This window comes from Phaethon aethereus, assembly GCF_964289735.1.
Source record: "Phaethon aethereus genome assembly, chromosome: 9".
In the NCBI taxonomy this organism is placed as follows: Eukaryota; Metazoa; Chordata; class Aves; order Phaethontiformes; family Phaethontidae; genus Phaethon; species Phaethon aethereus.
In genome coordinates, this window is record NC_138585.1 from 326,330 (window position 1) to 353,886 (window position 27,557).

The following is a 27,557-nucleotide window of genomic DNA, read 5'->3' on the forward strand; positions in this document are numbered from 1 at the left end:
TCCCGGGACAACGTTCCCTGGGGGAACGAGGAGGAGGAAGATGGACGGGGGGGTGGACAAATGGATGGATGGGCGCGGCCCGCGGGTGGGTGTGTGGGTGGCTGGACGGTGCGTCCTGCCCCCCGAGGCTCCCTCACCCGCCCGCTGCCGGTACCACAGGGCCGCGGCCCCGCCCCCGGAACCCGCTGCCCCGCCTCCGGTCCCAGCCGGCCAATGGCGACACGCGGCGGGCGGGGAGGGGCGGAGCCGGCGCTGGGCCAGTGCGCGCGGGCGGCGCGGGGCCGGGGCTGCAGCGGCGGCGCGCGGCGGGAGGGCCCGGCCCGGCCCTGGGCGCTGAGGTGAGGCGCGGCGCGGCCATCCCGGCCCTGACAGCCGGCCCCGCAGGCCGCGCGGCGGCGCCGGGGGCAGCGGGCGGCGGGGCGGGAGCTGAGGGCGGGCCCTGGAGCAGGGCTGCCGGCGAGCGGCGCCCCAGGCCGGCGGCCCGGCCCGGCCCGGCTCGGCTCGGCTCGGCTCGCCTGCGCGTCGAGCGCTTCCGCTGTCGTGCGCTGCGGTCCTGGGCCGGGGCTCGCGTGGGAGCGTGGCTGGGGAGGGGGCCCGGCCCGGCCCGGCCCGGCCCGCGCCGCCGGAGGGTCTGCGGTCCCCGTTGCTCCAGCCCCGGGGGCGGGGGGCTCCGGCTGGCGGGGGGCTCCGCAGCGCTTTCCCTGGCGTGCTGCCGGCCTGGCCTGGGCAGCTTCGCCGCGTCCTTCTCGGACTGGGAGTGTTTGAGCACCTGCGGCCCGGCCCATCCCCTCCCCGACATCCACCGCCCGGCGAGGGCCCGCCGGAGCTCGCCGGCGGTGCGAGGGGGCTCCCCCAGTCCTGCGCATCCAGCTCCTCCCAGGCAAGCGTCTGGTCTCCGGCACCGGGTGCTGCGGGCCGCAGCGGTGCACCGCTGCAGGGGAGAACTGTGGACCCCTTCCATGGTTGTGCCCGAGGGTCGGCGTTCGTAACGGGAGCGAGGAGCCCGGGCTTCAGGGCGAGGCGTCTCTCCTGGTGCGGCTGGGCGCTCGTAGTCTTCATCCCTCATCGTTGCAGTTGTTGGATGCCTGAGGCGTCAGTTGGTGCCAGCTTGGTGTAGTGATGTTAACGGGTTGCCTTTGCCTAGTGAAAAAGGTAAAAGAGGGAAGTTTGCATCTGGTGGACTGAAGGGACCTGATCTGAGCGCTCCTGCTGAGAGCGCTTCCTTGCCGCTCTGTGCGGGCTCCCACTGCGGGCAGGTGGTGGGGATCCGTTCCTATGGGAGCACCCGTCACCCTGCTCACAGCAGGGAGCTGTGAAACTGACGTTACTTCACACCAGCCCTCTGTGTAGGTGAGGGATGAAGTGTTGTAGTGACTCTGTCACTGACCAGAAGGCACCATACTTGGAGGCGTTCGTTTGAAAGCCCTTGGTGCCTTGCGCAGGCATATCCTCGGGTGTAAGCTGCCTTTCCAGATTTGCTGCTAGCTGAAAAATGCTGTCTTGCCTCTAAAAAATAAGTTTATTCCATCCAAGTAGAATATAAAATTCATTGCAACATCAAAGATGTTGTAAAAAGGCAACAAAAAGTACATAGTTACCTAAATTTTCTAAGTTTTTGTTCCCAGCTATTTCTTCAGACTCGCTTGGGGCTGACAGTGACAGTCATTCTGTCACTGTGCTTCAAGGGGCTGATTTAGCTTTCATGCCTGGTCCCCGTTTGTAGGAAGATAAGCACTCAAGGCAAAGAAGCTCAGGGTGGGTGAATGCAAGGGAGTTTTTTTTTCTTAACCGCTACTGTTGCGGTAATGTTGCATTGTAGTTTTTGCATTGGTGAGGAGCTAAATGAGACCTTGTTCTGGCTCGCCTGGGGTGGGAGGCTCTCCGTGCTGTGGGATGCTTTCTCTGCTCTGCTCACAGAGCCTCTCTTTCCGTCTGGTGCTTTGTAGCCTGTCTTGGGCTTTGCTCTTTCATTTTCCTCCACCTTTCATTTAGACAGCCCCTTTAGCCGAAATGTTTCCTAAATCATGACACAATGCTTTTTGTTAAGAAATGTCATATGTCGTCAGCTTACATAAAACGTGATATGTAACTGTAACCGGTGGTAAAACTGGAAGTAGCATTTGGCATGGTTAATACTCCTCAGACTTTTGTTTTTTTGAGGCAGTTGGAGCAGGCTAGGCTATTTGGGGATTTTTAATAATTGTAATGGCATTAGTAGCATGCACTGGGAGGGCTCTGGATGTGTCGTGGAGAGATGCTCATAACTGCCACAAGATGGGCAGGGCACTGCTTTTCAAGTGAAACGTGGCTTGCTTCTGCGCATTGTGTTTTCTGCCTAGGTGCTTGTTAGACCTTAAAAAATCTGAACACACGCTGGCTGGCGACTAGTCTAGTGGTAAATATTTTTAGGAATGTGTCATCAGCAAGATGCGAGGCCAAGCCCCATTGAGTTCCCTTTTCCTGTTAACACCTGTGAGGAAGGACTTTGACATCTGCTTTTTCTGTTTGACATGATTTTGGTCTCTCCTGGCTGGTAACCAAAGCTAGTAAAAGTACCCAGGGTGGGGTGGGCTGCCTGCCTTGCCTTCGGGAACTGGCTGGCTTCAGCTGAAGGGGAGGCTGCTGAAGCATCTCTGCCATGGGGCTGCTCCCTGCCTTGGCTGTCACTGTTCACTTTTCTTTTCATTTTGAGTAACTGCAGTGTCCGTCCCTTCCAGTAGCTGTTTATTCAGAATGGGATGCATGTATTCATGGAGTGCTAATTTTAAGAGTGGTTGTCTAATAAATAGCCTCATGGGGAGTATAACTGATTCTGGGCAACTTCTGTTGCTTGTAAGCTTCTGAATGGCAGTAACACAATCTTACCACACGGTTAAGTTGTAAGAGACACAGCATCAAAGGGATATGGACAACACCGAGCTACGGTTTCTCTTCAGATGAGCAGTAAGAAGTGTAACCTGGGCAACTGTCCCTGCTGATTTTTGCTGTTGTGGTGGTTTAAAATTTGTGACCTAAAATTTTTTTCTCCTTGGCTGTGTAGCCACACAAACTGGGAAGTTTGGTGAAAGGATATGCACAAAACAGTCTGAGAAAGGTGACACATTAACAGAAAGTTTCTAAAACTGATAGGTTGGGCACTAGGGAGTGTATGCACACTTTTAAGGTTGAGATCATCTTTCTTACACTTTCTCGTCGTGTGTGTCACCAGCCGGGAGGCTGGAGGTTTCTGTGGTGGTCTCGAGCTGTGCTTGCAAGGGCTCTGAGAGACCGCTAAGCCAAACAAGCCTTGTGGTGAGCGCATATAGGTAGGAGGCATCTGTCTCCTCCCCTGTGACAAGTTTATCTGGACAGGGGTCTGCAAGTATAAAAGAAAAAAAACGTAACTTTGAAACTCACTGGTCAGGAAGCCAGTCAAATCTCACTGTGTGCAGGGATTAAAACCTAAACTCCCTCACTAACTTTTAATGACGTGTAAGGCTGGTTCCATTTAAATCCACAGAGCGGGCTGCCTACCTACTCAAAGCATAGAGGGACAAAGGAATGTTTTCATGATCTGCCTCTCTCCTTTTTAGACAAAACACGTTTATTACAAAACAATAATTAACATTTCATTGAATTTTTGTTGTGTGGTGGCCATGCGAAGGCTGTCCCAATGTCAGTGTCCACATACTTTCAATTGTTCAGACGAAGTGTGGTATTTGGGAAATGCAACCAAAAGCACTGAGGAGCCTACCGGTTTCCCTGTGCCCTTCTACCGAGCGCCTTGCATGTTGCTGCCAAATACTTCGTGTGAGCTGTGAGTGGGGGGCAGTGGCTTTGTTGGGCATTGCATCCTGAGTACACGTGCTTCACATTCACACGGACCCCGCTGCAATCCCCCTGCGACCATTGCTGCTGCTCCCGTGATGCGGGAGAGCCGGGGAGAGGCACGCAGGTTTTTTCCCCATGTCAAATTAAACATTTGCTCTGCAACAACTGTCACCAAACATGAAATTAAGGATCATGATGTAGGAATCCACCTACTTGAACTAACGTATGTTTCTGTGAGATTTTTGCCCACTGACTTAATCTGGGTACAGCGCAGGTTTGCTAATAAGGTAAAGAACTGTTATCTGTGGCAGAAATCTGTGTTACGAAGGCTCTGAGCTGCCAGCATTGGTTGGAGTAGTTATGTTTTTGCCTGAGTCATCATTTTGAGGGATGAAGAAAGTTAATTGTTCCTGTTATCTCGGGGTGCGGTCCGACGTTGTAGCAAAGTCAATGGGACGGCTAGGTGCCAGCAGAAGGCAGAGTCCTGCGTTACCCTTCACTGCCTGCTCCAGGTGGCTTTTCTTGTGCTGTCAGCAGCGCTCGTGCTGCTTGTGGCCACCTGGATTAGGGAGCTAAATAGGCAGAAAAAGTTAATCAGAAATTAGTCAGTGTGTAAGGAGTGCAGAGGGCACAGGTTTGAGTATCCTATTTCCTAACCATGTTTTGGAATAGGCTTTTTTTGCCACTTAATTTTCTTCCCAGCAGCTGTATTGTTGACCAGAGTTTCACCAACTTTATTATTGGTTTTGATAATGTGATGAAGAGCATTAAATAAGGGCTTTGTGTGTGATTGTGGTTCAGTGGGTAGTATTTTCCTATGGGATATCTGTGGAAAACTATCTTTCAGGCTGTAATCCTCCTCTTCCAGGTTTCTTTAGATTCTGCTCGCTGTTGAAAGATGGGAGAGATAGAAGGAACATACAGAGTCCTGCAGACTCCTGGCTCTCGTTTGGGTGCCCAGAAAACCACGGGAGTGAGTACCTTGGAGCCAGGACAGAACCTCTCTACTGCAATGGCATCGTCGCCTGCCAAAGCGCACGAGCGGGACCTACCAATCAAAATAAAGATGTTGGACAACACGGTGGAAGTACTCGACATTGAGGTAAGAGAGGTTTAAACCTGGTTTCAAGTACACTTGGCCTCCAACAATGTAAAGCTCACAGGATGTGCTGCTGTACAGAACTGGGACATTTTGAGGCAATATCTGAATAAAGGGATTTTACCTGCTTAGAAGTAGTTAAATCAGTAGAACATCCTTCTTTTTAAGATCTTCAAAGTATAATAGATGTTATGTGTTTTAAACAGACTTTAAATACAAGCACATACTGTAACAAGAAGCTTTAACTGTTATTTGTTTTGGGGGAACACCAACTATCTTCTGCCAAACTTCTTGCTTCCTGAGCCACATGCAGCTATGTTGATTTGGCAGTTGGGAGAGCAGGAGGGCTTTTTTTTTTAGTTACTACTTTTTATTAATTATTTTAATGGTTTATATCTTCTTCAAGTAAACTTGCTCCTATTTGAAAGTTTTGCTTGTTGCCACACTTTGAGAGGGAGGCATCAGAGGGGTAGCAATGTTTCTGAAAATTTGTATTTAAAAGTATGAATGCTTAGCAGTAGGCGAAATCTGCCTTAAGAAATACAAACCGGGCTCAAATTGAGGTGGTTCTGTTTTTAAACAGTCAAAAATTTTTGTTCTTCAAATTCTTGTTTCATTCTCAGCATTAACCTCAGACTTAGATCTTTAGGCAAGCTAAAATTAGTTGTTAGAAAACAGCTCTGTCTAGTGAAGGTACTTGGCTATCGGATATGCTACATTAGTATCAAACTGACTTTTGTAATTAAGTACTTGTAGCCTTAGTTTGTTGCGTAGACTTAAACAGGTTTTTCCAAATAGAGTGAAAAACATGTCTGTGGAGCTCTAAAGAAATAGTGGCTTTTGGGGATGTCTTCTACACATTGCTGTTGAGCTCTTCAACTCTCAAACATGAAGTCTGATTTTTTTTTTTTTCCCCCCAAGTTTGTGTAGACATCAGTGCTTTTGTGTTTTGATTCTAAAAAAAGAAAAAAAAAACACCAAAAAACTACCCCCCGTGTAATTTTGAAAATCAGTGCAAGTCTACCATAAGCTGTTAAAATCAAGAAAGAATTTATAACTCCTAGTTGCTGCTTTATTACATGAAGTCAGTGACTACAGATCTTCTGTATTTTAGCTTAGATACTTTCCTTCTCTTCCTCATTGTATTTGTACCAACTCTGTCTGCACTTTTCATGCATATTATCCACTTCCCTCAGTAACCTTACCCTCTTCATCTTACTTTGTAACTCTTACGTGGCTCTTTTTGACACAGTCAAAGCTTGCCTTACTGACTTTGATCTACTGCTGAAGGGAAATCCTTTGACTGTGCTTGCCTCTCGGACAACCTCAGAATCCTTTTTCCCTTTCAGACTCGCTGATGCTTGGGTGACCCTGCGGTCCTGTCCTGGAGCTCTACGTGAGCTTCTCTGCTGCTCTCTAACCTCTGAGCACTCTCCCTTGGTTCCCTGTGGTTCTCATCTGCGCTCGACATGGTTCACTATTTCCACAATACCTTGTTTTTTGAAACTCTCTTGACCTGGTTCTCCTTCGCCTGCTGGAACAATCTTGACTGTATATCCTTCCAATTATCTTCATTGCTCTGTAGCTTCCATTGCAGGTCCAGTTTAGCTCCATCCTTAACCCCTTGTCTTATCCTACAGCACTTCATTGTTAGTCTTTCCACCAAACACAAATTCAGCTATGGCTCAGTTCTTTACGGTGTCACAACTCTTCACTGTCTCTCGACCCCAAAGAAAGTCAGCCATTGCCTGGTGAAACTTGGTTTGGATATTTATGTGTCAACATCAAGCTTCTCATGTAAAAAACATGAACTCCTCACTCAACACAATTTTTTTGACCGCTGTGAGTCATACTGCAGTCTCACCTGTCTGACTAATAATGTAGTTTCTATTCACCTCTGATTCTTTCATTTACTTTAGTGGGCCATCTCCTGCAGGTGTGCCGTACAATCTATGGAATGGTACTGTTTAACTAAACAGCTAAAACTCATCCCACCCAGGACCACCTAATTTCACACCTTCATTGTTGTCATCACCTTCTCGTTGACTTTAGCCTCTCCAGTCTTGCTGCATATGTACCCATTTCGCCTGTTGCAGTAAGAGTCAGCCTGATGGGTCGTTGTTCCTAGCAGCTGACCATTTTTTGCATTGCTCTACGGGCTCCCTCTCTTTGTAGCTTCAAAGGTAGATTGCTTATCTCTGCTTTCAGTTTTCGTCAGGGCCCTACCTGTAGTCCCCTGCAAGAAGACACTTGACTCCATCCCCTAACTGGGCAACAATGCAGTACCTGTGCTGCTGCTGCTGTTTTTTCCCATCACGACCAGAGGTTTCGTGTAATTAGGAACTGTCTTATTTTTTCTTTTTACCTCGAAAGCTCTCTCTGATTACGACATCCACAGAAACATCTGAATTTGGGCAACTAGCGAGCTGAGGCCGTAGTTAATATCGTACTATTCTTTTTACGAGGTCAGTTGGAACTAAACAACTTAGAAACTTTTGCCTGATGTTGTAAGCGGTGATGAGAAGGGGTCATCCTTTGTTCGTATGTAGAGCATTGAGCGCATAAAGGTCCATAGTCAGCAAGTGTAGCATTACAGTCCTACTAATACAGCGCCTACATCGCCTTTCATTTTTGTCTAAATGTGGTAGCAAATGATAGCAAACAGGGATGAGGTGTTAAATTGTAACCCTCTGCCTCCTAATTTGTTTGGTGGACTGGTTGGATAGCAGTAACTGCTGACTGCTGTTTCTGATGGAAAATTGAAATTTTTTACTTGGGGATTGAGGGCAAGAATTGGGAAAAGTCAGCCACGTTTGCTGAATAGATGGTGTGGCCTATAGCCACACTTTTTATTTTTTTTTAAAAAAAGCAAAGAGAGAAATTCATGACTAAGCAGTTGTCCTAGAGGGATTGAAGCTCTGATTGCCGTGTTGGTTGCCTGCTCCTCTTTGCTTTTGCAATTTTTTTCACTGGTTGTGGAAATGGGAGGTGGTGGTGTTTTCATTACCTGCTTCATGGGGTTTGTGTTTATTGATTCGGGTCAGCAATGATTTTTCAGTGTAGTGAGGCCTTTCTCAGAGGTGCTGTTGGCACTGCCCTTCTAATGGAGATGTAGCTTATGACAAAAGGTGTTTTTTCCTCCTCTTCAAATAATTTTCCCTTCTGTCTTTAAGAACTATAGCAAATAACTTTTTTCCTGAGAAAAGTGGTGTGTTGGTGGAAGAGACTGACTAGGCATGGTGGTCAGCTTCTGGAGAGGGACCTTCCCTTTGCGGCATGGTTGGGAAGCTGACAGAGGAGCCCTGTTTTCTGCCTCACTTGTGAAGCCGCCTAAAATGAGCCACATCAGCATTTTTAACTGTATGGGATAAACAGAGTAGCCACAGTAATGATTTAATCTATGCAGCTTTTCCTTGTTATCCCCTCCTTTCTCCAAGATGCATTTGAAACACTTGCTTATCTCCTGGCAGATGTTGGTGGATACTCTCATTTGGTAGCTCTTCTCCATCACTTGGGTGTTTTAACTTACCAAAGAGCAAGGAAAGACACTGACAAAGTGGCATAATGGATGGGATGAGAACAAAAAAGCAAAAGACAGTCTTTCCTTCATGTTATTGTTCTATCTAGAACAGTGTGTTAAAATTTCAGTATAGCTACAATCCACTGCCTTTTGTCTAAAATCCGTTGTCTCTATGCACTCTTACCATCTGTACTGTAAGATTTTCTTTCGAACTATGGGTTTCATTAATCAGTAAGAGGGAGCTATTCTTTAACATACGCTGGGGCGGAGCCCCTCCCTGGGGAGTCTGTTTTCAATGTTAGGGGATGGAGAAATGCTGAAATGTTTTCCAGTGTTTAGAAAATTGAAAATTCTGTATTTATGGTTTCTCCTTTGCCTCCCAAAAGAGAAAAGAGAATGAAATATATCCATCCAAAGCTAGGCTTGAATATTAATTATTTTCCTGAGTTGTGGTTTTTTTCCCCTTTTTACGGCCAGCTTGTTTAGTCAGTTCAAGTCTTGCATGTGCCATACCATGTACCTGTCCTCTTCCCTCCAAGCTAAGTCAGTCCAAATGGGTGGTTTTCCAGACTACTACATGAATGATCGGAAAATTCAATTTAATTCAGACTGTGGGCACACTTCAGGGTTTTAAAATAGAAGTTCTGCCAGCTTTCCTGATTTTCTTAAGAGATTAAACTTGTAGGCCTTTGATCAGCATAAAAATATGGCAGACTCTTAAGTAGAAGGGCCTGGGCTGGGTTTAATTTTCCAAGGTGACCACTTGGTGAAATTATACTTGTCTGCTGCTGTTTATGGAAGGCAATAAAATGCACTGCAACAAAGGACAGCTTGGGCTATAGGAATTCAGGGTGTAGGAAGTTGTGACCTATACTTGCTGAAGGCTTTTGCCTTGATTTGTGGTAGAGTTGGAAGAGGATTGTATTACAGTGAGAGACCTACAGCTGTTGAAGACCTAGAGTACAGTGTGCGTGTCTGGGTTAGGGGAAACAAGGGGTCTTTTTGCATGGTGTAGTTGGAAGGGGAGTGGTACCGAAGGTAGGTGAGAGTCTGGTGGGGTCTTAGAATCCCGGTAAGTGAAATAGCAGGTTTAGTCAACAAGAAAGGAGTCAGACTTGCGCATCTTCCAGCTGCTTTCTCTGATGCAGTACTTTCCTGTGGGATCTGTAGACAGGCAGACTGTAAGGTCTGCCTCTCTGGCACAGTTTTCTCTTTGCACTAGCTTATAAGACATTTAATAGCATTGCTGCCATAATGTGACGTTTAACATTTGGTCTATGTGTTGTTCCTTATGTAGGAAATACATGTGCTTGCTTGCTTATTTGAATTATGCTCTATGCTATGAGGAAGTGTCCTGGAAAAAGAACTTTAGATTATTATGCTTCAAGTTTACCAAACTGTGTTTGGGGAGAGCTTGGCACCTCTTCAATTGCGTGTACTTCCTCTTCTCCTGTTTGAATGTAAAATAAAACTTGGGAGTGAGAAATACTTACATGTTATATTACAGCTGAATTTTCCTCTATTTTTACCTACTGGAGAATGAATTCTGTCAAACTGTAACAGCCATCCTAAAACCGTAGTGCGGTTCTTGGTGCTTAGCAAAACCAGGTGGGTCTGCCTGCCTGTTTTACTCACTGGGAAAACTTAAACTAGTATTTTTTCTTTCATGTTGTTCTTCGTTGGGCTGCTTTGAGCACACAAGTCTGTTCTCTCTTTTTTTAATTATAATGAAGTAACTTGCTTCTCAATAAAACATGTTAGTAGTATGAGTTAGCTTTATGTTGGTTTGAATTTGCCTTAGATTTCAACTAACTTGTGCTGGGATTTCGGTTTTGTCCTGCAGTCCCACCGTGCTCTGAAGTTCAGTATTGTTTAAGGCTTTCTCTGTGGGTCAGGCTAGTACAAGCATTCTCATGCCTTGGAGCATGAATCTGAGCCTTAGGAAAATGCTTTTTTGTTTTGTTGGGATTTTTCCTATTTTCTATATTTCTACCAGGCCTGTTGTTTCCTTGTGCATGACTCAGTTTCTTGAAGGTGGTTGTATCTTTTCTCATTTTCTTACCAAGTACGTGAAAGATGGAGTGTGTTCCGCATACCTGCGGCGCGGTGTGATGTGTCCGTCTCCTGCCTGGGAGCGAAACGCTTGACTCTGCTGTTCATAAGAACAGGCTAGCCAAATAAGATTACACTTCCCCCCCCGCTATTTTCTTATTAGGTATTGTCTTCTCACTGCTCATGTCTCTTTTGGAGTTTACTGATCTACCCTTTGAAACTTACTGTTGTTTTACTACTTACTGTTGTATTACTACAAAATTTAAGTGGCTTTATTCTACACTAAGTTGAAAACAGCTACGTGATGATTATTCTGTCCGCTAGTGATAGTGTCCTTGCTGGCCACCTCTATGACTCTTCCTTGGTTTATTTAAATTTTAAAATTGCATTATTAAAAGGCATCCGTATAATTGAAAAGATGTCATGAAATTGGCACTGCTTCAGATGCCCGTTGTTTCCGACCAGCCATCGGAGCCCACGGCTGTGACTTGCTGCGGTCGGGGGCCCTGAAATCAGGAGCTGGGCTGGGACCGCGGGAGGTTTTTGGGGCGGCTGTGGAAGCAATCTGACAGCTTGTATGTGCCTCGTGACTTCCCGTGGTTTGGAGAGAGTGTTTTCACCTCGTGCACAGTGAAAAATGCTGCTTATCAGTAACTTCTTACGGTACATTAGCACCCCTAAGAACTTTGTTGGGGCCGAAGCAGAAATTATGCAGCTTAAAATGCTGTTATTAGGCAGTTCTAGGTATGAAATACGCGTCTGTTAGCAATGGAGTGCGTGAGGCTGTCCTTACTGCGGGCCGTGGCGAACCACCAGCGCATCGCCGGCGTTTGGGCACTGCGGCTACTCCGGCAGGACGGGGCAGCCTGCCGCCAGCTCCCCGGCAGAGCCAGCCTCCGACGCGAGCGGCCCTCCTGCCTCTCCCTTGCTCTCCCTTTGCCTGCTTAGACCTTCCTTTCATAAAGGCTTTTTTCCCTTCTGTGCTGTAAAAGTATTAACAGCTTAAATATGTGGGAAGTGGGAGGACAGGCTGCTTCTGAATCCTATTAAGCACTGTGCTGAAGGAATCGAGATGCTGTGTTAGTCAGCTCAGTGTTTTTCTTCCCTGGCTGGGAAGAAATAGTCAAAATTCCAGAAAGAATCATAGCCAGATGTCTGTCATTGCTCTGGTTTGACTATCCTAAATATGGCAAATAAGCTGCCTTAGGACTTATTTTTGTCTGACCTCAGAAGAGAAAGTTAGTAATTCACTATTTAAAATTTGAAGTTATTATAGGGTTTAAAAAGAAAGCAATTGAAGTGTTGCAATTTGTGTAATGTTTGATTCTACCATATTTTTTTTTTAACCTGTTATTTTGTGTTTGGAGGCTTGACTTTTTTGGTGCTATGTAGGAATGTGGTATTGGGTGGGGAAAGGTAAAACCTCAGCCATTTTATTGACAGACATTTGGGGGGCGTGTGGCTTTTTTTGTTTTTTTTTTCCTAAGGGAAAAAATGAATGTAAATTGTGTTATAAATAAATATTATATTAAATATTATATATTAAATATAAATAATATATTAAATATTATAAATACAATTTACTATTTTGCATTTCTCTGGACATTAGGTGCCCCACTGTGTAAAGAAAATTGAGTTGCACTGTAGCAAAAGAGAAATAATCAGAATATTGCTGTACGAAAAGTCTATTATATGCACACACTGTAACTTAAAACACAGAAACCACTTAGTAAAGTGGTCATCAAGTGTTATCACAGTCCTTGAAATATGAATGTATTAGTTTGAGTTCATAACTGTATGGCTGTGATAGTGATACACACTGTAGTGAGTATGCTTCACCGCATGAAGTGCATAGATGAAAAACTACTCTTGTATGGGTTCAGAAGAGTGAACTGAGAAACAGTATGAGTGCTGCATTTACTTAGCTTAACACTGTGCTGCATTTACTTAGCTTAACACTGAGTTCATGTAAAGCTGAACTCTTTTTAAGCTCTCTTTAATTTATTGTAGGCATGCTGAGAACTTTCTGCCTGTAATTTTTCTGTCTGGATGAGATCTGATAAAGTAAACCAATGCATAACTTAATGGCCTTGTGCAGTGGTACAGTTCTTGTATTTAATTCCTTTTGGGTGCCTTCCGAAATAACTGATACACAAACTTAGAAAAAGCTGTTACCTGTTAGCTTTCTAATTCCAATAATGTGTAATCATCACTAATAAAGGAAGGAAATACTTAAAAACTTAAGAAAGTTTCTTAAACACTTCTACAGAATACAGGTGTTCATTTTTTTTTTCAGAATCCAGTGATGAAAGATAGTGAAAATCAGTCTTATGCTGGTCTACCAAAAGAATGGTAAGAAATGCTGTGTAAAAAAAAAAAAAAAAACAAATCCCACACACAGCAAAAAACACAACAAAAACCAAAACCAACCAGTTGTTCTCTGGAAGCCTCGTCTGGGTGTGGGTGACATTCAAAATTGGTTCCACAGATGGGTAATTCTGTAGAATATATAGAGCCTGAAAGGGAAGAAAAAAGCCAAGAAACAACCCACAGTCAGCTAAAGACAGTTACAGGAATGCAGTGTGCTACGAGGCAGTTCAGAGAAATTTTAGGTTAGTGCCTACTGAAAAAAGGGACTTGATGTTGAGCCGGGATGGTGTCACCTGGTACCCAGCTGTGTTCAGAGGAAGAAAGCCTTGTGAACATGCATTTAAATAAACAGGGTTGCAAAAGCATACCTGTGTGTCATCTGTTTCTCCTTGCAATAAAACACATTTCTGGTAAGGGCAATGTTGCCTACTTGTGTACGAGGGAGACCATATGAATTGAATATCTAAAAAACTGTGCTGTGGTGATGATACCTAGTATAAAAGATTTACTTTTTAAGACTGTGATGTTGGATGTGGAGGGGGGGAAAACCCCTCTGACAGAGCAGTCATTCATTAATAAAAATAAGTTTAAAAGAAAAAAGAGAAAATAAAAAAGAGAATTACGCTGCTAAGTAGTCTATATTGTGAGTTCAGAGACTACTGGAAGTCTTTGAGCAGTGCTGCTGCCCTGACCTGGGCTGCGTGGTCAAACCCCACAGGTATGACACGTGTTGGGGGGAAACAAAAATCAGGCTCTCTAAATTGGGGTATATTGCTCATTAGTGATCTCTTTTCACTTGTAGTAGAACTTGTGATGCCTTTTTGACACGTTTGTAGCACTGTGCTTGGGTTTTGCACACATGCATGTATTTTGGAGCACTCTCATGATGGTGAAAGCAGGTTTGAAAACATCACTTAAGAACTCATTTCTTCCCAGCCTCACGGCAGAGGAATGGGAGATGAAGTGTTTTAACTATTAATGCCTCCTCACTGCTCGGGCAGGAGAAACGATGGGAGCTCAGTTGCAGGCCCTCTTTCCCAGCAGTGAGATCTCGGCTGACGTGTTTGACATCTCTGCTACCTGAGCCTGCTGCTCTTCTCCTCCGGCTGCCCCTGGAAGAAGGCTTGGGGACAGCACTTGGTAGGGCTTGAGCACAAAATGGGAGTGGTAAAATACCCGTATTAGTTTGAAAAAAGGAGAGAGGACTGTGTAGAGAGTCTGTGTTAGACTTGTCTGACGTATACTTCAAGTGAAATCATGAAGGACGAACATCACTGTGCCCCTCAGCCCGCTTCTTGGGCAGCTAGCCCAAAGCCGGAGGTGTAGGAAAGACTCCTGCTGGAAAGGGGGAAGTTAACAAAGCTTCAGCCTTATCTAATCTGACCTGTAGGTATTTATTAACCCATTGCCATGGTATCGAAGCTCTGCTCAAAGTACAGTGGGGAGTGATGTTAGGACAGCTGGTACAATTTCAGTTTTGCATAAAACAAAAGATAGCTTTGGCCTTTCCTGTAAAAATACCTAATTTGTTTAAAGAATCTTTCATGATCATCTTATTTCCTTAATGTTTTAAGTTATTTCCTTTGGGCAGGCTTCCTCAAGTGGTGTGCCAACTTGGAGTACTGTAACACCTCATAGGGAAAGCCCAGATCCAATCTAGTTGATGTGAGCATGGGTGATGGTTTTGAGACAAAAGCATAATTAATGGAGAAAGGCTAACAATTTTAGTAATCTTTTTTTTATGAGGAAAGGGAAGCAAAGTTATGTCTGTGTTTAAAATTACTTAAGAACATAGAGGTTTTTTATATACGTATACACACATATGAAATGATGTTGTGGGAGTTCCTAGAGTACCTACAGCCCAAGTGCATGAAGTGGCCAGGCACGTTGGAGGTTTGCTTGAGTGTGTAGGGTCTTGTAGCAGAGTTCAGGGGGGAAAAATTGAGATCATCAGTCTCCTAACTTCTAATTTCTTAGCTTTATTATACAGTTTTACAGCTTCTGTGAACAAAGTAGGTGCTTAGATGTTCTGTTATGAATCTATTTCTTGAAGCGGAAAAAGGCTTTTTTTGAGAATGGCTGTTAATGGCATACTGCCCGTTTTGACAGCAGGCCATTTTTATAACTGGGCACTTGTATCTGTTCTTGGTTCTTTCAGCCACCAAGTTGTTTAAAGGTTTGAAATAGTGCAGCTATTTAATGTAGCATGCTGACGAGGCTGAGCCCTTTTAAGTGTGTGCTTGATGTTTGAGGAAGGCTGTTGGTGCGGCATTGCTCTGGCCGTTTGCAGATGATTTGTACGTGTTGTAAAAACTGCCCCAGCGTTGCCGTTAGCACAATTTTCTGGCATTTCCACTGCCGTGATCTTGCCACTGTGTGGGATAAACCATCCCAAAGCAGCTGCTTTCCGTGATACTGTTGCCGCTGTCATCTGAATGTTTAATTATTGGCAAGCGTCAACTCTGGTGCCAAATTGTCAAGCAGTAGCATCCTGCAAAACTCTTTCCAGTGATGTGGTCCAGGGCTTTAATTTGAATGACTTACGTGTTTCCCAGGTAGTCTAGAGCAGTGCATGAGGCAGAGGTATTGGGGGGGTGTGCGTTTGTATTTCTCTCTCCAGGTGACAAAAGCAACTCAGAATTTCTGCTCAATGCCCAATAATTTTTATGTGGATCTTCATGTGCTGTTTGTATATAGTGCTTGGGGATCACGTGTTGGCTGAATGCCTGTGGTGCCGTTTTGTTTTTCTGTGAGCGCAGTGTGTTTTATTTTGAGTGCTCCACGTATTCCAGCATGAGAGTGCTTTTGGAACTTGGGACCATTTTTTGTCTCTACATGCTGTCTACCTACGTGTATGTTTCCCAATCTCGTTCACATAATTCCCTCCCTCTTGGGGATCTTTTCCCATGTCAACAAATTATTGTTTTCCTACTTCCAGGCATCCAGCAAGTCTAGCCACTCTGGAAAAGCATGTTTGTTGGGTAGAGCTGGTTCATTTGGCAGTGAAGTGCTTTAACACTGCTTGAACCTTTAAATGATAGCAGGTTTTAAAGCTAACCTTAATTAAATGAGCCAGAGGCTTACATTTCTAGAATAATTTGTCTGGCTGTGGATTCTGTTTAAAAAAAAAAAAACAACAAAAAACAAAAAAACAAACCACAACAAAACCAACCATTGAAATCTTAGGACAAAAAATCTTGGGGAGGAGAGTCTTAGAATTTTTTTTTTTTTTTAACAGAAAATTATGCCAAATATACAGGGTAATAATGTAACTTAAAACAGCTCAGAAATTTGTATTTGATTTTGCAGCTTCCATATTTGAGTAAATTGGATTTCAATGCTACGTAGCAATACCGTGTCACACAATATTTAAAAGAAGTAGTACGTTTTCAAGGTGAAAATGTACGCTATCTGAACGTGTTACAAAATAGTTTTCAGGGTGGCGGTGTATTCCCAAAGTTCAGTCGGTGTCCATGAAATAAGAAATGCCGTGCAGCTGCAGCTCGGGGCGGATGCGGATGTTCGTGCTGGTCCGACGGCAGTGCCTTCCAGCGTCCAGGGGCTGCTCTGCCGGCGCGGTGACAGTGCAGGCTGCGGGCATGGGAAACGAGGTCTGGCCATGGAGTGAGCCGGGAGGTGCCGGGGCTTCTCCCAGCGCCGTGTAGAAAAGCTGCCGCCGCAAATGGGGGACCTCCGGCGTGCTGACAGCTGGACCGTGCTCCCTCGGGCTGAAAAAAAAAGTTAAAAAAAAAAACAACCCACAAAACAAAACACCACCATACCAGTGGCTAGGCCAGAAAATTGGAAGAAGTTTCACGCACCTTACGTGTGTGCTGGGTTGACTCCTCTAGCTCTTGACCCAATCCTGGAAGCAGTCAGGATTGTCACCTTCAGTAGTGGCAGGTAGGGACTGCTCGGGTGTGAAGCAGTGGGGAGGACCTTGTACGAGAGAGTCGAATCCCCTGACATCACCGGCGGTGCATCTGATGCTCTAGAAGTTGTTAAATGTGCTGCAGACTCCTTTTGGTATTGTCTTAGTGAAATAACCTGTAGTTGGGACCCATCAGTATATAAGTGAAGAAAACAAATATATGTGTTTAAAGTACAGCTTTCTTCACAAAGTATTAAAAGAAAAATTGAAATAATTGAAGCTGAAAGTTACTGTTAAATGTTCAGATAATCAAAATGAAATAATATTTAAGCAGTACTTGGCTAAGCATGTGAAACCAGAGTTTGATACAGCTGTTGTTACCAGGTACCCATTTTCGTAGGGAGGCAGGGACCGTTTTCATTTGAGTTACTTGTTCCAATCAAAATTGAAGAAACTAATGATGCACTGAAAAAGAAAACAGTTATTTCTTTCTTTTCCAGTCTGCGTATTAAAAACTAGATACGGAGCTGTAAGGTTGTCTTGTTTTAGCCATGAAAACAGAAAATTAATGAATGGTATTCCTTGCCATCTGATATTATTTCCTTCTTTCTAATAAATGTGGTTTAAATGTACACCCCGTATTCATAAATGCAGTTTTTGTTTATAGGTAGCATTAATGATACTTATTAATAGAGAGTTCTGAAGGCATTTTTTATGTATCACGTTGCATTTGGACAGAGATCTAAGAGATTACAAAAGCGCTGTAGATAAACAGAGCTATAAACTCACTGAAATGTTTGTGTATTTCTGGTTAAGAAAGGAAATAACAAGTCTGGTGTAACTATTACGTTTAGTGGCTGTTTGCCATTTTTTTTTTAATTTGCCCAAAGATGAGAAATCACTTTTTCATTAGGAAGACCACTGAAGACAAAAAGAAAAGAAAAAAAAAAAAAAATCCATGAATGGTGAAGGGGTCTTTATTTAAATCAGTCCAGTTTACTTTTCATGCCTGCGCTTCTTGTTGGCCACTCACAGGGCGCTCTGTGTTGGCCACTTGTCAGTGATGATGTCAAATATAAACTTCTTCCTCCCATGCAGATACACTGTTTACTGGAGGATTTGGTCTCCCAACAGTCACAGATTTCTGTAACACAAAATCCAAGGTGCGATGGTGTTTGCTGAAGTTGGGGGCCAGTGGCTCCTCCTGCTCTGGCTGCACAAGAGTTTCCATTCTGTACCTCTGCTCTATAACTCTGTTTTTTTCCAAGCTCTTGGCTTTTGGGCTAACTGCTGTCAAAAGTGGATTTCGTTTTTGGAAAGGTTGAGCAAGGGCAGTTTGTCCATTTTGGAATATGAGAATACTACTCATTATGAAAATACTGTGGTTTTTTGGTTTTTAAGTTAAAATACGTGGAAGCAGAAAGTTAAGATGTTCTGGAAGACATGTTTGGGAGTTACTGAGTAAGAATTGGTTTTGATAATACTGAACTATGGTCTACTGAAAATCATAGTCTATGTGTTCCTCGTTTGTTTTTCTGTTTTCCTAAGCTAAAACGTTATGGCAAAGGGAGGACCTGCTGTGTAGGTAGTGATAGAAGCTATTTGAGAAAATGGAAGTTGCAGTTGGGATGATAAAACAAAAATAACCGCTGTTGTGACTTTTTTAAAATTTACATTTTACTCCTCTGTCCTAAAAATTGCTACCATCGAATCCATTTACTTTTCTGACTGAGTAAAAAATACAGACACCTCTTTCGGCCAAGAAACTTCAGCTTAACGTGTTTGTTCCTATTCATCTCTGCCCCTGCCTGGCGCTGGCTCAGCGCGGAGCGAGGTCTGAAGGCGTTGCTCCTGCCCGCGGGCAGGGGATTGCCACCCAGGCCTTTCGCCAGCGCAGGGCCCTCCGTAGCGTCGCTGCCTGTCAGGGTGCCCTGCCTGCACAGCTGAGAGATCTTCTCAAGCTTCATCAGAATATACAAATGGATTTGGGAAAAAAAAATCTATTGTACTGAACGGTCTTCTCATGACGTGTTAAAATAGTCTGCAGTACAGTTAGAGCTGGGTCACTAGGAAAGCTTTTGTTAGCTGCCTATTTTTTTCCTCTTTTTTTTTTTTTCTTCTTTTTTTGTGGAATAATTCAGTAATATCAGTAGCCGTCGTCTTGGCAGAATATAAAGAGTAATTGAGAAGTTTGGAATGAAAAGTATGCTGTGTTGTGAATTCGTATTGAAAACGGGACCTTTCTGAAATGCATTCATGCAGCTTCTTGCCCTGACGTCAAAATTACAGTAATTAAGTAATTACTTAAAAGATTTTTGCTTTGTGCTGCTTTTATGCAGATTAAACAATGACATGGAGCTACCCGCTATATAACTTTCATTTTTGTCAACTTGAATATGTTAAAGAAGCTTTTTGGAAAGGATGGTTATAAAAATAGCAAACAATTTGACAAACTAAATAGCTCTAACAAGAGTTTTCCCACAGCATTTGAGACATAATAATAAAATACTGTGTTCTGTCTCAAGCTTTTGTAACTCATTTTTATTTAAAAATAATATAAAATTAATACTGTTCTTTTAAGATGTGTTATTGTTGCTTTATACTTTGAAGGAAGTACTATGAAATGATATTCAGCTTAGAATGAGGTTTTTCTTAACTCGTCATTGTAAATGATAGCCCAGTCAAAATAATTTTACACTTTTAACATTTAGATGGCACCTGTTATAATTAAACCAGTTGCAAAGTGCTCCCAGCTCCAACCATCTTAATTTCTTCATCTCCAGTTTCTTTTGAAGGGACCACAGGCTCAGCAGCGGAAGGAGAGAGGTGCCAGGGTATGTATGCCATACAGACTCCCTTTTGGGAGGAATGAAGGACGCTCATGGGGCACGGAGCTTGATGGAATCAGAGAGATGTAACTCCATCTAAATGCCGTGCATGGGAGAGACCTGTGTATTATGGTCTGATGGGGATAATTTTAACAGCTGTATATAACCAGCCGTGGACAGGACAGTTTTCTTTAGCAGCGCAGCACACAGTTTGACTGTAAAACTGTAAAACTAACTGTTACCATCTTACATCTTTCACAAGTTAGTCCAAGTTTATTGATTCAAACAGGAGGTGGTTGGAACCAGAATTACTGCTTATTTCACAAATGAGAAATTGGAGGCTTGGGGTCACAGGACATCTCCTGGTCAGTGGCTTCAAGAGGTTAATAGATCCATCCGTGAAAAGGCAGGCTGGCGTGGCCCATCTTCTGCAGATGGAAGTATATGAGGTTGGTCAGGGTATCACTGCATCCCCACAAATATCGCTGGCTAAAAAGCATTCCTTTCTCAAATCCGTGGTACCTGTGAGCAGTAAGCATACAATAATAATAAATGCATGTGTATCTGTACTTTAAAAAAAAAAAGAGGGGGGGTCCGACTATATTTAGGGATGTTTTCTTCTGTTACTATTTTAAGGTTTATTCACAAGTGCAAAGCAAGAAGTGTGTTTCATTTGAAAGTTAAAAGTTTAATTTTCAAAATGCATTTCTCCAGGAGCATGTGGGTCCTGTGGTAAGCAGTCTGTAACATGCCTGAGAAACACGCCTGTAGACAGAAAAGCAAGAACGTTATTTATTGAAGATGTGGTTTACCATTACCTGTATCATGCCTTATTTCATCATCACTTAAAAACCAAAACCCATACCCACAGTCTTCTGCAAGCACAGATTTTGGCTAAAAATATTCAGCTGTGTTCTTACGAAGAAAATGCCATTTTAGACTTCACAAAACTTGTCCAGAAAAAGAGAGCGCTCCTCCTTACCATCCTGCATTGTCTGTGTCACCTCCCAACAAGGCATCTCTGTATACACTGAAGTGATGACGAATTGGATCATTTCTTCTGACTCGCAGTTCTGTTTGGGGGTTCCGGCATGCTGGCCTGATCCAGCAAGACACCAATAAACTTTCTGGATGGATGGTGTTTGTGCCAGGTGAATTCACCTGACCTGTGCATCACATCACACCCAGGGTTGCCCTTATCGGTAACCATGACTCGTGAAACCAAGGACGAGGCAATCTCGAATTATTCTCTGTCCTTCTGTTTCGGTGCTTTCCTTCTTGGTTATAGCGTTGGATTCAGTCAGCTCTGTTCATGCCAGTGTGACTACCCAAGCCATTTCAGATTTGCAGTGCTGCAGAGCTGTCATACTTTTTCTTACTGAAGTTTTATTGTTTTGTTTGTTTGTTTGTAAGTGGTACAGAGGCATTTAGCTAAATTTCACAGTTCTAAAAACACTGACTGTTACTGTCTTTTTCCTGTAAGAAGCAATGACTCTTGAATTTTTATGCATCTCAGTAGTGTGAAACAATTTCCCCAACTTTCACCATCTTTTTTTACGTTAAAATAAAGAGAGTTTCAAAAAGTAAAGTGGCCCATTTCTGTTATTTTCATTTGCACATTTTAATAAATTATTCTAATTCTATTGCTAGTTTATTATAATACCCAATACCATTCCGAGTTTAAAAAGTCAATTACAGAACTGTGTGCAAGCTTTGATGGGAAGGTTGTAGAGTCTTTGGCACTTTGACTTCTCCAAATAAACGAGACCTCGGTGGCATGAATGCCTGAGGTGTGTCCTGCTGGATAACCTGGCCGACCAGAGCGACGCCAGACCCTGTTGCCGCAGTTGCAGGTTTACTTCCATGGTCCAAGGAAGAACATTGATGTCAGTGGCCAAGCTACCTGCTTCTGCAGCCTACACTCGCCGTCCTGCTAGCTTTTGTGCGTTGCTGGAACAGGTACCGAGGGATGCAAAAGCCCTTTGGATTCTTTTCTGTGTGATCCGGATGGATCGATGTACAGGTTCATAAATGCTGTTTTTCTGTGGTGACTGCTACAGTCATACAATAATAGATGCTGAGAGCAAGCTCGTGTTTTTTAATAAGCAGACCCAAGCGTAGTTGTTTTGGGTGTGCGGTGAAGGCTTCCCGTTTTCCCCCGTAGTGCCATAGCTGCTTTCTGTCGATATTTGTTTGTTTTGTGGCTTTGCACCTCACTTGACTGTGGAAAGCGTTAGTGAGTGGGTTTCTTGAGGGAGGGGTTCGTTGCAAATGACTTTACACAGAAAAGCATGGTGCGAGAGGATGGTGTTTTGCTTCCTACAGGTTTCTTTGGCAGGGAACTATAACCTTCCTGTTTATTTCTTAAATAACAGAATAAATACTATCACCTTGGGTTTTCTTGAACACTGGTGTAAGAAAAAAGTTAGGGTTTTTCAAAGACGTTCCTTCACAGAAGACAAGTTCTAGTTCTGTCGTCAAAGGCCTGCGTGCACGTGCTGCGATGAGCAGCCTCTGCGCGGTCGGCGTGATCCCTGGCAGCGGCCAGCTTGGCCCCGTGAAGTCCTGCTTGCGCAGCTCGTGCTTTCCTGCGGGGCCGGCTGGGGCTTCCTAGGCTGGGGTGAATTCTGGTTGGGTGCCCACCGCCCTGCGCCAGCCTTCCTCGGCTGTCTTGGACCCGCCTAGCGCATCAGCGTAATGTTTCCCGGTCTTGGTGGTGTGAGAGTCACGTGCGGCCGTGCGGTCCCCGCCGTTGGCACAAGCGAGGGGGTGTGCGTGCGAGCAGGGGTTTGGCCGTCCCTGCTTGGGTCCGCTGCAGGTGGGGGAGAGCCACACCGCCCAGCGACACAAACAAAGGGTGCTGGTTTACTGAAGGAGCTGCAAATAGTTTGCAGCTGATCTAGTCTGGTCTCACAGCTGACCCTGCTTTGAGCAGGGGTTGGACGTAGATGACCTCCAGTGGCCCCTTCCAGCTTGAGTTCCTCTGGTTCTCTGAAACTTGCTTGTATGGACCTGTGCTTGTATATTGGATGTTTGTGTGTTACAGTGACAAAAATAATGTGAAAAATCTTTGAGATTTTTTTCTACGGTTTCTAAAGATGCTATGAGTTTTTTCTTAATTTGCTGTGAACTTATTCATCTTCATCTCACTGCTTTTTTTGTTTGTTTGTTTTACTTAGTCAAAATACTACGGCCAAACATTATTGACAGAAGTTTACAAGCATCTGAATTTGATTGAATCGGATTACTTTGGGATTGAGTTCCAGAACATCCAGTCATCTTGGGTATGTACACTTCCCTGATGAATTCAGTATAATAAAAAGGTTGGGTGAATGCGGTTTCTTGAGTATCAAAAGTTTCAGAGTCTGCTGGAGTCTTCTGTAGGATTATCTCTTTGATTCTTGTAAATCTGCTTTGCTTACCAGAACAACAACAAACTAATAAAGCAGAGGGGAGGGATCAGATTCTACTTCTTGTTAAATCTCAAAAAATGTATAAAGTGGTTAAACAGTTGCTGATGTTCCCACATTCAGGGACATAAATAAAATCCTTCTTCCCTCTGAAATGGGGGACATCAACTCAAAGTGTAGTCTGTGGAGCACTTATAAAATCATATTACATGTGTAATTTTGGTAGTGTTTATATTAATCTTCAGTTAATTCAGTCTTCAATTAATTTTCTGAAGAATCATTATGAACCTCTTTCTAATAAATATAAACCTCAGCAGATATATAGACCTGCAAGCTTTTTAAGTCTTTGATCTAGATAAATACTGACACTGTAAGCGTCTTAATTGCTTATCCTGTACCTTGCAAAGAGGACAATGTGGCTTCTAAACTAGAAAATGTTCCCAAAACTGTTTCTTCATTATTTTTTTCTATTACTTTTTCTAGTTTTAGGACTCACACGCAGAAAGTGTGACTGAGAACATAGAGAAAGCTAATAGCACTAATACACGCTGCTCTTGAGCCAAGGAGATACAGCAAAGCTTGTTTAGTTTCTGTTTCTTCTGCAAAGCATCCAAAGTGTTTCTGCATCTAATAATGTTCTTAGAATTCTCTCTCAGACACAGAAGTAACTAGGCAAGAGATAATTGTCTTGTTACCATCTTTTGTTTGGACGGGTAAAAAAAAAGGCTCAGAATCCAGAATACTTAGTCTGCATTAGTTTTATGGGTACTCTTTTTACTAGAACATCAATAGTCTTTCTTTTCTCTTTGAAAAGCACATTTTAAAAAATTGTGGGAAACTAAGTAGGTAGGTAGGTAAGAGAGATGGACAGAGCATGGAGGGGGAAAAAAGTTGCACCTTGTATGTTCTCCAGACCTTCTGCAATTCTGTAGCCTGGCTCTTGTCTACAGTCGTGTGTTTTGGCGTGATTTCTGTCTTCCCAGCAGCAGTGGTGTGCTTTTGCTGACTTGACTCTTCTTCTGTCCAGATGAGCTGTAAGCACGGATGAGTGTTTTTTCTATTGATACATGATAGATGTCAGTTCAGATAGACAAGTACTTTTTTTTTTTTTTTTTTAAAGCAAAGGAACTATTGCATTACTGCAGTGAGGAAGAAATGCATACCCGTAAATTCAAATAAAGCAGTAATTTACTTTTGATGATTTCATATTGAATTCAAATATGAATCTCAGTTTGTAATTTTTTTTTCTTTAATTTCAGATTTGGCTGGAACCTTTGAAACCTGTTATTAAACAAGTACGGAGTAAGTAGTTTTAAAAAAGGAAGTTTTCCTTAATTTGCATCTGCTTTATGTGGGTTGCTTTCACAATTACTACTTGATTTACTGGTTATGCTTCCCTGAAAATTGTACTTGGTAGGGGTGATAGTGGTTCCTGTCTGGGCATGCAAACCTGATGTTTTTAATACGTAATATGAGGTGGGTGGAATGGAAAATTACTGAAAGTATGATTAAATACCTGTGATAAATATCCACATAGATTGGGTCAGCTGGTGTCACGTTGAAGTGAAACATGACATTTGCTGTTTGTGAGCTTTTGTAAGCTGTGTTGTCTTACAATGGAAAGGAAAAGGAACATTCTGTCTTATTGCACCCGTTGCATGGGAGGAGGTAGCATCTGCAGTCATCACATCCTTTCTAAGAGCTGGTACACCTTTCCGAAGGCTGCAAAAAGCTGCACTCGGAGCTTGCTGACACACAGGGAATTTCAGGGGGGTGGGTATTCCCATCTCATTCTCAAGAACTGTCTCCGATGTGCTGAGGAGCAGCTTTGCTGAGAGAACAGAGGTAGGGATCTCCCACCTGGTGGGTGGCTGCAGCTTCAGAGTCCTCTTTGCTTCGGTTGTGAAATTTGTTTCTGCTCTTTGGCCAGATGGATATTGCAATAGCGATGCTATCTTTACTTTATGCTACTCAAAAAAGTAATGTGAGATGCACTCTAAAGGCTAAAAATAATTGAAGGATACAGCACGCTAGTTCTTTTGATGTTGAAAGATTAGATCAAACTTTTTTTCCCCCTTAGAACAGGGTTAAGCTGTTAGCTTATTTTCTGATTCTGATTGTAAAGGCTTTGTGGAAGAACAAGATCAGGGGTGTGTGGTGGATTCCTACTCCTTTCAAAATCTTAATTGAAAAGTGTTCAAAATTAGAACTGGGAGGTAGTTTTTACTTACTCTTCCACCTAAAACTGATTGCCCAAAAATAAGAAATCACTAATTCTAGCTAGATTCTTTTAACTTTAAGGTCATGGTTTTAACTTTTGTCGACATTGTTTTTTAAGCAGAAGAGCCAAACCAGCTACAAAAGAAGGCTTCCTTAGAAGGGTATACAATCTTTCACTCCCTATTTTACACCACCACCCCGCTGTGTACCACCACCACCCCCCCCCCCAGTTGTTGGAGTGCCATTGTTTTATATACTCCATGCAGTTAGCCTTGTTTTGTTTTTCCAGTGCTCCTGGCTGAAAGGAACTGTGTCTTAGTCAAAAGATTTGGTGGACCATAGCTCTGTGATGCTGCTTGGTTACTCCTCCTGTATCCTCTTCTATAGCATATAAATTGGGGAAACTGGACCTTAGACTGTGGGCTGATGGACATGTATTCCCTGATGATGCATATATTGGTTTAAATGGTGTAAACCATGGGATGTGCTAAAATCTATGGCAGCGGGTGGCACTGAGTGCAGGCGGGCTAGCCTGGCCGCGACGGACACGAAAGGCAGCCTGCTCTCTTCTGCGTGCCCCAGCTCTGCGTGCGGCTGCTGGGTGTTTCCCGAGGGAAAGCAAAATTCTGTAAGAATGAGATTTGGTGAACGTACTCATGCTGTTAAGAAATGCCTGAACGTGGCATGGGTGGATGATCTTTTCTTATAGTCTCACTTAAAGAAGTTTAATTGAGGTTCTTTTCTATTGTTTTTTGGGGATTGGGTTTTTTTGTTTTGTGGATTTGGGTTTTTTTAGAATGTAATGATTTTGGAGTTAACTTTGTAACATAGTCCAGCAGTAGGGGAGTGTTAGAAGTGATCGTGGGCTTTAAGGTAATACAGTTCAAACCTGCTAGTTTGTGTTGATGGCGATTGCTGTATAATTGTAGGCGTGCAGTTCTGACATGCTCTCTAAAAATAAAAGATCTAGGTTATTAACATGTACTTCAAATTGGTCTCGGCTAATGACCTCTTCTGAGATATATGGAACATTGTGTTGTATGATAAGGATTTTATTTTTTATTAATTTCAAATGAATGCCGTTGGTTTTACTACCGAACCACTCCAGAAGGCAAAGAGTTTACATCCAAATTTTTGACTTCCTAACAGGCGCACAACATCAGGTTGGCATTTGGGTACCTTCTCTGAGGTGTTGCCAGTTTTATATAGTGCTGTGTTCACCGTACCCGCATGGTTTCCTGAGGTTTTTTTGTTGTTGTTTTTTCTCAGATTTGTCTTCTTACAATAAATTCTGCATCTTGCTTAAGACTGACCAGTGTTTCTTTTTCTAATCAGAATGGGACTTATTCATAGAGGAAAGGTGAGATTAAAAAAAGTAAAAAGAGGACCAGTTGTGCTACAGAAGCAAATACGCAGCATCATGGTTTTAATTTTTAATATTTATTGTCAATTAATGTAAGTGATGCTCAGAACACTGCCAAAATTGCTCCTGCAGCAATACTTTCCAGTTGATTGGCATGAATAACATGCAGGTCTCTCTTCCCCTTGCGAAGGTCTTCCAAAGACTCGGAGTATTTTCAGAAATTTGATGTAATGTTTCGTTTTCCTCACTTTGGGCGTCTCAAGAACTACAAAATCCTTAGTATGGCTTTAGTCCCTGCGAAATGTGAGCTTTGTGTATCGTTATAGGGTGCTATTTCCAGCTTCCTTTAATTTCTAAATATTACACTGTAATTAGGATGAGGATTTTAGGTTTTTTTGGTTCACCAAAGCTTTGGTAATTCTGTGATCGGAGGCTGGGAGCTGCTCTTCTGACAGCTGTGGTAGTCTGAGAGTTAGTTCTCCCAGCTACTTGGCGGAAAGTAAAGTTTGTAATTCCGTCCCTAGCAAACGAGAGGGTGAGTGAGCGAGCGGAGGAATGCTTGGTCTATGGGAATCGGGCATTCCAGGGAGAAGAAATCAGTGTACCTTGGGGCTGATGGGGTTAAACTGGACTTTGTCAAGCTTTAAGAGATCTTGGTGCTTAAAATAAATTAAAGCAGGCTGGCTTGTGCTTAACCAACATGCTTAAACAAATTTTAAATTTTTTTTTTAATTTGTCTGAGCTTGCTTTGAAATGGCAGCAGCACACAGAGTCCTGGGTGGATGGGGCTGGAAGGCATCTCTGGAGGTCACGTGTATGGAGAGCTGGCTTTGAGGTTCAGTTGGGTCATGAAATACGTGGAGAGGAGTCTAGCAGGAAGAGCGGTTGCAGGTTGTCCCTTGCCAGGTCTTCCTCTGCCTTTCAGAGGAGGTCTGTCTTTCCTTGGTTTGTCCTGCCTTCCTCCGGCTCCACATGCTCAAGGCAGACAGTCCTCGCTGACTGTCACAGTTGAGC

At 43.4% G+C, this 27,557-nt stretch overlaps 1 protein-coding gene across 2 annotated transcripts in view; it reads left to right on the forward strand.

Moving 5' to 3' along the window:
- Nucleotides 1-4,708: 4,708 nt before the first annotated feature.
- The window catches only part of FARP2 (FERM, ARH/RhoGEF and pleckstrin domain protein 2), a gene marked incomplete at both ends in the record, with an annotated part of 74,749 nt that continues 51,900 nt past the window's right edge, over nt 4,709-27,557 (forward strand). For both annotated transcript variants that reach the window (XM_082003762.1, XM_082003763.1), the window contains 3 exons: nt 4,709-4,912; nt 22,730-22,834; nt 24,220-24,262. In XM_082003762.1, coding sequence (XP_081859888.1) covers nt 4,709-4,912; nt 22,730-22,834; nt 24,220-24,262 — 352 coding nt within the window. The remainder of the gene's footprint in view (nt 4,913-22,729; nt 22,835-24,219; nt 24,263-27,557) is intronic.